General features: G+C 57.9%; 1 protein-coding gene across 1 annotated transcript in view; it reads left to right on the forward strand.

Moving 5' to 3' along the window:
- Window positions 1–8,825: 8,825 nt before the first annotated feature.
- LOC150020504 (interleukin-10 receptor subunit beta-like) overlaps window positions 8,826–13,386 on the forward strand; it is a 40,295-nt gene continuing 35,734 nt past the window's right edge. The window contains exons 1-3 of the mRNA XM_090271423.1: window positions 8,826–8,904; window positions 10,366–10,480; window positions 11,989–12,161. Coding sequence (XP_090127549.1) covers window positions 8,877–8,904; window positions 10,366–10,480; window positions 11,989–12,161 — 316 coding nt within the window. The 5' untranslated portion in view covers window positions 8,826–8,876. The remainder of the gene's footprint in view (window positions 8,905–10,365; window positions 10,481–11,988; window positions 12,162–13,386) is intronic.

Raw genomic sequence — 13,386 nt, forward strand, 5'->3', positions numbered from 1 at the left:
AACCATCTCGGTCGGTGAACGGAGAATATTTTGAAGGTGACTGAAGTGTAAACGTGTAAGAATAAATACACGTTTTTAATAAATAAATTTTGGGTTTTGGGGGTCCCCCCTCATATCTATTTTTATGCCAGTACCATGCTGTTCTAATTACTATGGACTTGTAGTACATAGTTTGATATCAGGTAGCATGATACCTCCAACTTTGTTCTTCTATTCATCTTTCTCAAGATTGCTATGGCTATTAGGGGTCTTTTGAGGTTCCATATAAATATCTAGTTTTGTGAACAATGTCACTGGTGTTTTGACAGGGATTTCACTGAAGCCACTGATTGCCTTGGGTAGTATAGACTTTCTAACCAATGTTGATTCTTCCCATCCATTCATTGAACACACTTTTATTGAATGAATTAAATGTACCAGGCATTGTTCTAAGTGCCAGGCACTATTCTGGCCCCCGAGGGCACTGCAGAAAATGAAACAGCCAAAGTCCCTGTGGAGAGCAGGGCCAATAAAATGAAAAGAAACTGGGTTTCTTTCCAGGTGCAGCATAAAGCAAATAAAACAAGATGGAGTCACTCACGTCAACCAAGAGGGCTGTCAGTATGACACTTTGGTTCAAGAGGGAAACTACCTAAGTCACTCTAGACACACCTGGCAAGGAGACTCAAGACATCTGCCCACGTGGTCAGAGCAGACACGTCTGCAGAGCGGGACCACCGATAGATAGGCTCCAGGGGAAATTCTATGCTTGCCAGCAGGGGTATCAAGCAGAACAGCCATGTCTCACCCATAGGTGCTTGGACAAATTCCCCACTTGCCATCAGGGGCACCAAGACATTTATCAAGAGACCCAGAAGGGTGGAGTACCCCACTTTCCAGGTACAACTGAGGCAGGCTCCAGGCCACCGCTGAGGCAGCTGCGCTCCACACGCCAGAGCGCTGCCCCACGCCACGCTGACCGCCCTTGGCCTTGGCCTTGGCTGCCGGGGGCCCTGCCCTGCTGGACAGAGGACCTCGTCTGTCCTGCTGCCCACATGGCTCCAGGGATCCTTCCTGGCAAGACGCTGACGACTCCCCTGCCCAGCGTGTGTCTCCCGGCCCTGCAGACTGAGACTCTGGGACCCGCATTCATTATGATTGCTCTGTGTGTGTGTGTGTGTGTGTGTGTGTGACAATTCTCTTAGACTGTCAGAGTGTGAGCAGGACACGCTGATGCTCTGCTCTGAGTGGACCTGCATCAGTAACCGCTGAGCGAAGAGCACAGTCACTGGGTGTGACTCTGGTCAGTTCCTCGGTGCCCGGCGCTCAGCAGGCAGCGAGCCTGGCAGCTGCCCGGTGACTTACAGGAAAGGCCAGGTCACGAACATGCGCTCCTGGCAGACAGCCCGATCCCTCCCCTATGGAGGGTGTAGGGCGGAGGGGGCGCGGATGGGTGGCCAGGGGACGGCTCAGTAAATGGCAGTAAATTCCGGAACCCGTGACCCCGCCTCCCGACCCCGAAAGAGGCGGTCGCTCGGCGCGCGCACGGCGCGGGGCCCGTCCCTGCGTCTCCGGAAGGCGGCCTGAGCGTGGTGCCGGTACCCCGGCCACTGTGAGGGCTCCAGGCCACCGCGAGCCGCTCCGCCGCCTCCGCCTGCGCCCACGGGAGGAGTCGCCGGCCGCACGGCCGCCCCGGCGCGTGTCCAGCCCAGAGCGCGGAACTGCGCGCGGAAAGGCGCCCGCGGAGCCCGGCTGCGGGGCGTGGGGACGCGAGCAGCGACAGACCGCCAAGGTAACGCGTGGCCCACGGGACGGCGGGGAGGGGGCCAGGGCGGCGATCGTCCGGCAGACGCGCGGCCCCGCAGCCACTTCCCGGAATCCCGCCCCCGGAACGCCTTCCGCTCCCGCAGCCCCCGCCCGCGCGGCCCGGCGGGGCGTCCCAGGCGACTGTCCCCGCGGCGCGCGCTTGCCCTGCGCCCTCCCGCAGCGGGGATCCCGGGCACCGCGCACTGGCCGCTGCGGGGCGCGAGCCGCGCGGAGAGGGGCGCAGCGGGGCGGCCGGGGCCCGGTGTCCGCGTCCTGCCACACCCGCCGCTGGGAAGCTGGAGGGGCCGAGCAGAGGAACGGACCCCTCCGGGCCGGGCGGGGAGGAGGAACCGGGTGCGAACGGGCGCCTGCGTGTCGCCCCCGAGCTCGTCAGCCAGTTAAGCCCAGTTAAGCCCAGTTACGAGTCCGGCAAACAGCTCACGCGTGTAGCAGCGGCTTTCCGGAAAAACTCTAGCTGTCCCGCCTCCTTTTGTTTGACTATTTCTTCGATTTCTTCTCCCACCCCATCCTCCCCCTCCCCCCCGGCAAGGGGCCTTGGAAAGCAATACGAGGACCCCGAGGGTCAGCTCTGAGCGGGGAGGTGGGAGGGGTAGTCCTGGACTGGCCTGCGCGCCTCTGGGTCCCGCTCCACCGACCACGTGGCTTGTTTCTAAGTGCCCTCCCCACACACACCCAGCTGCTGTCCGGATTTAGGGAGGAAGGGGACAGGTGCGATGCCTAACCAAAATCCAAAAACAAACACCTGGGAGACGTCCCCAGCAACAGCGGTCTGCGTGGTGCCATCTGACCTGTGCTGTTCCGGGAAATGACTTGAACTTCTGAGTTCTGCAGTTCACCCGTGGTTTCTCAGTTTCAGGGCGTCGGAAACCTGCCTGGCCCCTTTATTCTCACCTGTTTCCTCTGAAGAGGCTCATGTGTTTATTTGAAAGTTAAAGAAAATCTGCCTGAATTTAGTTCCTATGATTTGACAAATAGCATTATCATTTGTCTTGAAAACAGTTAGAAGAGCCACGGCCCCAGAGATACTGTCTTAGAAACTTTAGTTAAATTCTAGATTCCATTCCTCCCGGTTGCACCCACAAAGCCGATTGGACTCATGTTCCTGTTGTGTTTATAAACCTTCAAACTCTTGACGAGCCCACGGCACGTGTACTCTCTGCCTCCGTCATTAGAGTTTCCTGAGTCTAAAACGCTGCTGAGCGGCAAGATGCACTTTCATTTCATGGGACCACGTCTGTCTGTCATGCTCCGTCATGCCCGGGGAGGAGCAGTGTGGTTTCCGAGGTGCCCAAATAGGAGGAGGACCTGGGCCTTTTACAACGTGGGAAATCCAGTGTGAGCGAGAGCAGAGCTTGACCGCCCCTGTTCCTGAGGACGCGCATCGCTTCAAGGAATGATGCCGGCTGTGGCGATTCCGGAAGAACGGGGGTGGGCGAGCAGGTTGGCTGAGGGCGGAGAAAGCAGGGAGCCAGGGAAGGATCCGGATGGGGAGCAGCTCTGAGCCTCTGCGAACGGTCTCCGCAGCCAGCGGGAAGATGCCTGCACTTAGCTTCCCCGCAGACGAGGAGCTTCCAGGCTGGACGTGGGGGAGGTATTCTTAAGCGTCGCCCTTGCTGTTGTTTTAATTCCGAGGATTTTTTAAATATTTAAAATTTGCACACACCTGACCACCAGAAACTATATTGGTGAGTCGACAGAAATCTTGCAAATGCTCCCTAGCGAGTAGGAAGGAAGGAAGTGAGCCTTAGCGCATCCAGCTTTTTCCTTTCCTGACGCTGGGGGTCAGCGGGGCTGGCTGGGTGGGAAAGGCCAGGAGCAGCATCAGGAGGGACCACCCGCAGGCCAGCGCGGCCTCTGCTCCCTCCCTGCACCCAGCTGGGACCTGCGCGCAGAGAACCCGCTGGGCCCAGGTGTTCTGACAGGTGCGCACGCCCGCGCTCCCCGGTCTCAGCCCCAGACCTTTGAACAGACTGGAACCAGGCACCCCTGTAAGAAGAGGCCAAGCTTTCACTCCGCTGTATCACAGTGACGGGTGACAACGCTGTCCGGGTACGAGCGGGCGAACAGAAAAGGTGCGGGAGAAAACGGGAATGAAAGGAAGACGTGCTTGCGAGGCGTCCTCCTGAAAAGACAGTGGACTCTTGGAAGGGAAGGCAGCTCCACACAGTGGCCTCCGGTCCCACACCGACCCGATAAAAATAAGAATTCAGCCTCGTGAGCTCAAGGATGCGAACATCTGAACACTGCGAAGGGAAGGGGATCGCAGCCTCGGGGAGTCCATGAAGGCCGTGGAAACGCAGCGACGCAGGAAATAAGAGGAAGGGGCAGAAAAGAGACTGCAGCAAATAAGTATGTTTTGACAGAGGAAAGGCTGGACCAAGGACCAGGACACCGATGGAAAGACCAAGACTGGACCAGGTAGAAAGATGCGGATGGAGAGGACCGAGACGCCGCCGCCAGGCAGCAGGACAGTGGGGCTCCCTGATGCAGAGAAGCCAGCAAAGGGCACGGGAAATGCCAGTGAAAACAGGAAAAAGAAATGTAATGGAAATGAAACAAAAACAGTCCAGCGGCCAAAAGAAAATGCCCTTTCCCAGGAAAAAGGATCCCAAAAGGAACAGAGCTTTTTAAAACTCTTCTTCCGCAGTCTCTGGGTCTCCACGTGTCATTTTTAAATTTGCTGTTGAATGTCAGTCCAAGTTAAAAGTAAAGTTTAAGTGATGGCCTGAGTTTAGCCGTCAGCTTTACATGGAGCAGAGCCAGGTCTCACTGCAGATCTGGGAGCGTTGAATTCGGGGGGGTCCTCGGATGCCACCGTGGGCAGTCACAGCACAGCCAGCCGGAGGAGGTGGGCTGAAGCCAGACGCAGGAAGAGAGGGTCCCTGGGCACACAGCCAGCCCAGGGGCACGCACTTGTGCAGACACACCCAGGCCCGTGCAGCTCCCGCAGGTCCCCGGGGCCCTCGCACTGGCGACTCCAGCCCCCATGCACCTGGATCTGGGGGAGTCCGGATGCCCCTCTGTGAGCTGCCCCACACCCCAGCCTGGAGCGGGCTCTGGGGAAGTCAAGGCTCCCTCCCCAAGGACCTGCCGTCCCAGGCCGCAGCTTACTGCCACTGTCCACATGCCTTTAAACCTCTGCTCGGGATCATGGCTCACCTGGATGTCACCCCCCCCCCCCCAGACTAGCCATCCCCGGGGGGAAGCAGGGAGGGGGCAGCTCCCACCCTCCCTGCACTCACACCGGAAGGCAAGGCTCAGCAGCCTGGGACTCTCCAACAACAGATCCCTGCAGGGGAGGAGCCAGACCAAGTGAGCAAGGCTCCAAGCCCAGGGCTCCGGGTTCCACTGCCCCACCAGACTGGACTAACCAAAGACCAGTTCCGAGATAAAGTTATTCACAATTTCACATCGCCCACCGCCGGGGGGCAGCGGGACCCTTCTGCATGCAGGGCCTGGGGGCTAGAGCTGGCCTGGCTGCAGAGATGGCGGTGACGTGAGCCCGCTCTAGGAAGACTGGTCTCTTTGTAGTCAGGGAGGGATTTAAGGGGCTTCACGAACAATTTCAGGCAGGATGCCAAGAGGAGAAATTTGATTTTCCAAGCGAGCAAGAATCTAGTTCCCAGACATCTGCTTGCCATTGAAGAGAGACTGTGAGTCACTGGGAGCAGAGGGGGAGCGGGGGAGGGGAGGACGTCAAGTTGTGTAGTTGTGTGTGTGTGTGTGTGTGTGTGTGTCTTGGCTGCCGGAGACACCGAGTTCTGCGGAGGCAGAGCAAAGGCGGAGAGGTGCTGCCGTCAGAAAGGAAAACGGGGCAGAGACCCTGGGGCGGATGTTCAGGTAGAGGGGAGTCACCCCCAGTGTGGCCCAGGCTCTGAGGGATGTCCGTGACCACTCATGTCCTCGCCAAGGCGTGGCATGGGCAATAGCTTCCCAGGGATGCTCTGGGTGGGTACGTGGGTGGAGGTGCGCGGACGCTCCAGGGTGTGTGACTCCTGCAGCGCCGGGAGGCAGTTTTGACCTGGGACCTCCTGAATGTCTAGAATACTGGGGGGCTCTTCTATCACTGCTCCCGCGACAGGCGAGAGGACTGGTCCATTTGCTTGTAGCTTGAACTCGCGTGCTCTTTTGCGGTCATTTCTTCGTTGTGATCTGGGGCTGGCTGCTGCCCCAGCGTCGGGGGCAGAAGGGCCCCAGCATCGCGGAGCCCCGGCGTTCGGGTGGCGGCAGAAGCGGTGAGGGAGGAAGAGCTCCTGTCTCGCCTCGGAGCGAGGAAGACTTTCAGACACAAAATGCAGATGCTGAGGACGAAAATCCCTGTGAACATGAAAACGTAAGACTCAGCACCTTCTGCGTGGGAAAAAGCAAAGACGGAATAGACTCCAGCCTGAGCACATCCAAGGGCACGTCCAAGGGCAGGGGGCAAGGACAGGGCGGCGACGGTGACCGGCAGAGCAGCCACTCGACAGGAAAACAGGCAGATAGCTGATGCTCAGACACCGCAGCGCTCGCTGACCGCCCCCAGGGAGAGGCCGCGGGAGGCGGAGTCCCCACGCGCTGCGGCAGCCCCCAGCCCCCAGGCGGGGCTGTGGCCTTTCCCGTCAGAATCACGGAGGCTCGGCCCTCTGCTGCCCTGTCTCTTCTGTCTGCCCTTCCAGGCCCGCCCCGCCCCCGACTTTGCTGCGGGACCCTGTCTTCGGCGGGTACCGCCGCCAGCATCCTTGTCCTCTGACTTCTGCGTGGGTGCCACCCCGTGGAGCCCCACGGGAAGGGAGGAGGACCATGCTGGGCCCCCCGCTGGCCCCTGGGCCCGTCCCTGCCCAGCCGCCTTGGGCTGGCTGAGTGGCTGAGGCCACAGCTCCTCACCCAGGATTCTCTTCTCCCCAAGTCCCGCGTGGGCACCCGCCCTCTGCCCCTCAAGCCCAGGCTGGTGACAGCCCGCACTGTCGGTGACATCACGGGCCACGCTCTCACGGTTTGCCTGCATCCTGGTCGCACGTTGGATTCCAGACCGGCTCAAAAGGCACTCCTGGCTGCTGGGCCTCTTGACTCACGCGCCTCTGGGCAGCCACCGTGCATCCGGGAAGCTTCCCCTCCCTGGGACCGCCCCGGTGCAGAGGGACGTGCGGCCGAGAGAGCTCAGGGCAGGGACGGTGAGACGCAGCCCGCACAGCCGCCCTAGGGACCGGTGGCGGAAGCAGCGCACGTCCGTCAGACAGACGGCCCGGCCGTGGCAAACAGCAGGAGCTGGGACGTTCTGTGCGGTGCCCCCGGGAGGCCTCCCAGGTGTGTGAGCGGCGGGACAGGGACAGTCTGTGCCGCCCCTCGTGCAGAGGGACGGCAGGTATAACACAGCCTCGCTTTTGCCTCCGCATAAACACACTCTGAACGACTCGCCCAAAATAATAATAATAATAATAATAATAAAAGTAGTTTCTAAAGGGAGCAAGTCTTCACTATTTACTTTTTCGTGTGTTTAAAGTTTTGGAACCAAATGCTTGTGTGACCATTCAAGGGTTAAATGTAAACCCCCTTCCTGACAAGGTCGGGGTGCTCGCGAGATCGGAGTGCTCATGAGGTCAGAGTTCTTGTGAGGTCGGGGTGCTCACGAGGTCGGGGTGCTCACGAGGTCGGGGTGCTTGCGAGGTCAGGGTGCTCGTGAGGTCGGGGTGCTCGTGAGGTCAGGGTGCTCGTGAGGTTGGGGTGCTCACGAGGTCAGAGCTCTTGTGAGGTCAGGGTGCTCGTGAGGTCGGGGTGCTCACGAGGTCGGGGTGCTCACGATGTCGGGGTGCTCATGAGGTCGGGGTGCTCAGTGCATGGGGGTAAATGTCCAGCTCCCAGGACGGGCTGGGAGTCTGGAACCGGGGCCCCCCCGCAGCCGCTCACTGCCTTGCCCGCGCCCCTTTTAACTAGACGCTTCAGTCTAGATCGGCCGATACTGGTTTCCTTTCAGATGTGAGGGGAAGCACGGACTCGGGGAGTAACCAAGATGCTTCGGAGCCACAGCGCCCGTGCGGTGAGCCTCCTTCGCTGCTCCCTCCTGGGTAAGTGCTCCTTTCTACTGCAGTGCCGTGACGGCATCATCTCTGGGAGCCCCGGGGGGAGGGCAGGGGGCAGCGAGCTGAGGCCCCCAAGCCGCCGGCCCACGTCAGGAGCCCGGTGGGACGTGGAGAGGAAGTCTGCGCTGATGGTCTGGAGTCCGTGTGGGTTTCTGACCTACTGTTAATTTTAGGGGGAAAACAAACCAAATCAACAAGAATGACTTCAGGTTCAATAATGAGGGGGCACCCCCTTCTCTATGGTTTGAAGAGTCATTTCTCTTCACACCCTCACTCGGATCCAGGATGGAATTGATTCCCTGCTCTTATTTGGCAAGAGGGCCAGCCCCTTATCTCCTGCGGACGTCACTGGACTGAAACGTCCCTCCCGGACTTTGGTTTAACACTTCCCTTGTTATTTCTTTTTTCCTTTGGTCGTATTTCTGCCTCTCCTCCCCCTTCCTGCTGCTTCCAGTCTGGTCTATCTGTGTCATCTGTTCCGTGGTTATGAGTGGGGCCTCTCCCAGGCAGGGCCAGCCAGGCACCGCAGGGTGCAATAACCCCGGGGCCCCCACCCATGACTAGGGCAGCAGACCTTCCCCAGCTCAGGGCGACATCCGCAGCCAGGCAGAAGGCCACTCCCACCACCAACACCTTTATCCCCCGCCACCCTCGGGGATCACTTTTCCTTTAAAGTTTATTAACGAGCAATGTGCCTCTTCACGTTCAGGGAACTTTTCTGGACAGATAACTGCTCCCTGGGACACGCCCGCAACCAGCCAGCCCTTGTCGGTAGGGTCAGCGCCCACATGGATCTCCTTTGGGGTCCCCTCAGGACGAAATCCAAGGACCAGCTGCTGCAAATACCCGTGACTTAGGCATGTGTGGGGTTTCTCAACACAAGGAAGACTTAATTCAAAAATTAACACGTGTGTGTCCTAGAATACCGGACTCCAGGCGGCAGTTATGAACTGAATCCAGAGAAAACATGTGTCTAACGTGCTTTTCTTCTTCCCAGTGTCCGCCGGCCTCATGTTTGGTGTTTTACAAGCTTTGCCTGGTAAGAGATGTGTCTGGGCCTGACTAGTGTTGTGTGCGGGTCAGAGGGCTGGGTGACCGTTCTGAAGTCCACAGCGTGGGAAATGGGATACTTCCGGTCCCAGATCTGTTGCCCATTTTGTTTGAATCCTTTTTCTCAAATACCTGCTCTGTAGAAGGAGACAGAATTTGCCAATTCTGATTTTCACATTTATAGCTGTTATAAGAAATGAACACTAGAGATCATCCTAAAACCCCGTAAAAGTGATCCCTTTAAGGCAGTGGTTCTCAACCTTCCTAGTGCCACAACCCTCTGATGCAGCTCCTCATGTTGTGGGGACCCCCAACCACAAAATTATTATCGTTGCTACTTCATAACTGTCATTTTGCTACTGTTATGAATCGTACTGTAAATATCTGATATGTAGGATGTATTTTCATTGTTATAAATTGAACATGATTAAAGCACAGTGATTAATCACACAAACAATACGTAATTATATGTGTGTTTTCCGATGGCCTTGGGCGACCCCTGTGAAAGGGTCGTTCGACCCCAAAGGGGCCACGACCCACGGGTTGAGAACCGCTGCTCCAGCCCTGTCATAGCAGAATGGGAGGACGCAGGCTGGGCCCAGCAACGATGGCCCCGAAACCTTTCCCGTTTAACGTGCGTTCTTCTGCCCGTCGTTCACTCCCCGGTGCCAGAGGAAGGAAGAGAACCTTTTAAACCGAACTTCTTGCCTCCATGTGTAAATCTGTGCACAAAACCTCACCCCGTGTTCCCTACGTGCCGGTCCTGTGATAGGTGATAGGCACCAGGGAACGCAGCACTGGTGGGGGGAAGCCACGGCCCACATCCTGACCACAAGAAGTGCAGCGGATCTTAAAAACGGACAGGCAGAGCCTCGGGGGCGGCCCAGCTGCCAGCGCTGGGTGCCTCCACGTCCCAGGCCGTAGAATGGGCCTGTGGCACCTCCCCCGGCATGGCATCGCTGTGACCGGGGCCCCCTCGGCACACCTTCCCTCCTGTGCCCTGGGACGGGGAATGAGTGCAGTGGGGGACTCAGAGGAGGAAAGGCTTGTGGCGGCTGCGCTGCAGAGGGGGGCCTGGGCTGGCCCCCGAGGGGCTGGGAGGCGAACTGAGAGAAGGGACGGTCGTGGGTGTTATGGGCCCCGGAGCCCCTGCCTGTCAGGCAGCGACTGGGAGAACCCCGGCTCTGCCTCCATGGTGCCAAGTGCCCCCCACGCTCGCCGGCCCGGGACGCTGTATTTGCCCATTAGTTAACTGTATCAGCCCAGTTCCCAGGTCCAGGAGAACCGCCTCCTGCCTGTGTTTCCAAGAACGCTGGGCTCGGGGGCGGGCCTCTTGGCCGGGCGGGTGGGCTCCAGACACCCGGGGCCGTGGGAGGGGGGCCCAGAGCACCCTGGGTTCCAAATCTCAGTGTCTGTTTATTTTCCCCCCTGTTCCCTCCAACATTTTCAGATGATGCTTGCATTTTTCACCTGGTGTTGAGAAATTTCCGGCCAATTTTATCGTGGGAGTTAAAAAACCGTTCCGTTGAACCAACTCTCTACAAACTATGGTACACGTACATGAGGTTAGTCGGCCATTTCGTTTTTCTCTTGCTAAATGTATCCTCTTTCTACTGTGTAGGAGTGGGGGGAGGGGCTCTTACATGTGACAGAGCTCCCCCCCACCATGGATATTGTATTCAGAGCTTTAAAAGTCCAAAGACAAAAGTCAAACCCTTTTATAATTAAATTGAATACTTTAACCATTCAGGAGTATCTTTGACAAAGCTCATGTTTATAACCAAAGCCAGCCTCTACAGCTCAAAGCCTAAGAAACAAAATACTTATTGGGAATGGCTTTCACAACTATTTCTCTTAACTCAGGGAGTCCGAAGGTTTAAAAGGGTGCCGTTTTCTGAGAACAGGAGTCCAGACGTCCAGCGACCAGCCTGGCGGGCCATGTCCCATCCCTTGGCTCAGGGAGGCAGGTGCACCTGGAAAAGCTCCTGGCCCAGAGCAGGAGAGGCCCAGGTCCCTGGCCTGGCCGGGCCGTGGCAGTGACCCTGGGCACACAGCGGGCACACAGCTTGGTCTCTGTGCTAACGCTGCCACTGGGGGGGGGCGATGCTGGGGTCAAGGACAGAGCACACAGCGCCCTCTTTGGCTCCCGTCTTCCCACATGGAACAAGCACGCTCATCAGTCTTAGGGACCAGGAGCTCCTCGGGGGTCCTTTGCTTCGGGGTTGACTTCAGTTAGAGCTGTTACTCCTCCTGACCAGCACAGAGGCCTTTTGGTCTCTCCTTGGTGCCTGCTAATGTCTTTTCTTTTCAAGTCCCCACCCAAGGACATTTTTCTCACTGCTTTCAGAGAGAGAGAAAGAGAGGAAAAAAAAAAAAACATCTATCGATTGCCTTGCACCCGGACTGGGGGTTGAACCCACAACCTTTAGGTCATGGGACGATGCTTCAACCAACTGAGCCACGTCAGCCAGGGCGGTGCTGGCTAAAATCTCGTTTCTCTCTGCGCTGGGCGGTCACTTGGGTCACCCGTGTGCCTTTCTGAAGCTGAAGAGACCAGCTGTCTGGGTTGTCCCGTGTAGCCCAGGCTGACTTAGGACTGGCCCTGGGGCCCTCAGCCGGAGAGACAGGGTCTCAGTGTTGGGGGGGGGGGGTCGCCCATGGTTGTCCTGAGGGGGCCAGGAGATCCGGGGTCTCCACAATGAGCACCAAGGTTTGCTCACTCAGTCTCCCAGCACATGTTCACTGGGCACCTGCCACACGCCAGGGGACAGCCAGGAACCAGAGTCCCCACCCTGCTGGTGCAGACATTCTGCAAGGAGGTGCAGGTGCCGGTAAACAAATCAAGATAAAATGTGGCAGGTGGTGGCAAATGGCCCGAATAGAGCTATGCAGGTAGGGGGTGGGGGGGCAGTGCACGGGGTTTCGTTGGAGAAATGAGGGGCTCGGGCCCGGCGGCATGGCACAGGGACCCCTGACCAGAGCCACAAAAGAAGGAGGATGCAGGCTACGCACGAATGGCCTCTCCTCCCCTGAGTGCCAACGTTTTCCTTCCGCTGTTTCTTTCCCACCCAAGCCCAGGGAAGAACATGACGCCCGTGGAGCATTGCTACAACATCACGCAGCCTCAGTGTGACCTCACGCACCTGTGGGTGAACATGTCCGAGATGTACATCGTGAGGCTCACCGGGTCCCGGGGCAACGCCACGCTGGTCAGCTGCTCGGACTCCATCTTCCCGGACATGGACAGTAAGTTGGGCTCCGTCGGCCGTCTTCCGGCGGCCATCAAAGTCACCATCATTTCTCCGCCGTGAAGTAGAGGGGTCTGCAGAGGAGCTTTTGCCTCGGGGCTGGGTTCACGCCCTGGCTCTGCCCCCGTGGCCCGGGCACTCTGCCTCGCTGAGCCTCTGCTTTCCGATCCAGAAAGCGGGACAGTCCCCTCTGTTTTGCAGTGACAGCTCGGGGCCCCGGGAAGGCAGACATGCAGGCACCAGGACCTGCTATGGGCGGCTTGTTTTCCAGCCTGACAGGAAGTGGGGAGCTGGGCCTCTCAGCCTGGTGTCTGAGCTCCCACAGCCCCTCGGGCCAGTGTTCTCCTTCATGCTGCAGCCACGCCCCCCCGGTCGCACCCCAACAGCCGTCTGCGTGTGGGTGTGCACCCCGGGGCCCAGGCTCCGAGAAGACTCCAGCCCAGGAGTGGCCTCCCGCATGCCCTTCCCAGGGGCCGGGGTCAGTGGCCCCCAGCCAGGTCCCTGCCCTTTTTCGGTGTTCTGATTTGCCGCCTGTGTCCCAGAGAAGGGTTTGGCTTTAGCGCCCTGGTAAAGGCTGCAGGGCGTGCTGGCGGGCGGGCGGGACGGCGGGCCTGCTTCCGTGTGTGCGGAGAGCCGCAGCTGTGGGTCCGCACGGAGAAGAAAGAGAAGCATGAGTCGCAGGTCACGGTATTCAGGCCATTAAAGAGAGGATAGTGGTGCTTTAATGAGATACCATTTTTCAAGACTCCAAATGCAAGTATTAAAAATGTGTAAATACCCAGCATATTGACACCGTGTTTCTGAAGATATTTGCAGCATGTAATAAAAACCTTAACAGATACCTCTTTTAATCCAGAATTCCTCTTCAGCCATTTGTCCTGAAGAGGGCACAGGCCAAAGCAGAGATTCAGCTCCAAGAGCACTCACTGATACACAGACTCTTTTCAGAAAAGTCGGAGTCAAAGCCGGGAATCTGTTAAATCACAGCATAACCGCTCACCGGAATAGAATTAGCCAACTTCTCTGTTAGGAGCCAGAGAAAAGCCACTTCAGACTTTGTGGGCCGCATGTGGTCTCCGTGACATAGTCCTCGTTTGGTTACAACCTTTTCAAAAGTTAAAACCATTCTCAACTGTGCAGAAGTTCAACCCACAGGCCAGTTTGCCAGCCCTTGTAGATAAATACGCGTCAGTTGTATTCATGAAATCAGTGAAAACATCCAC

Source organism: Furipterus horrens, unplaced genomic scaffold, assembly GCF_987537825.1.
Source record: "Furipterus horrens unplaced genomic scaffold, mFurHor1.1.pri manual_scaffold_1, whole genome shotgun sequence".
NCBI classification, from domain to species: Eukaryota; Metazoa; Chordata; class Mammalia; order Chiroptera; family Furipteridae; genus Furipterus; species Furipterus horrens.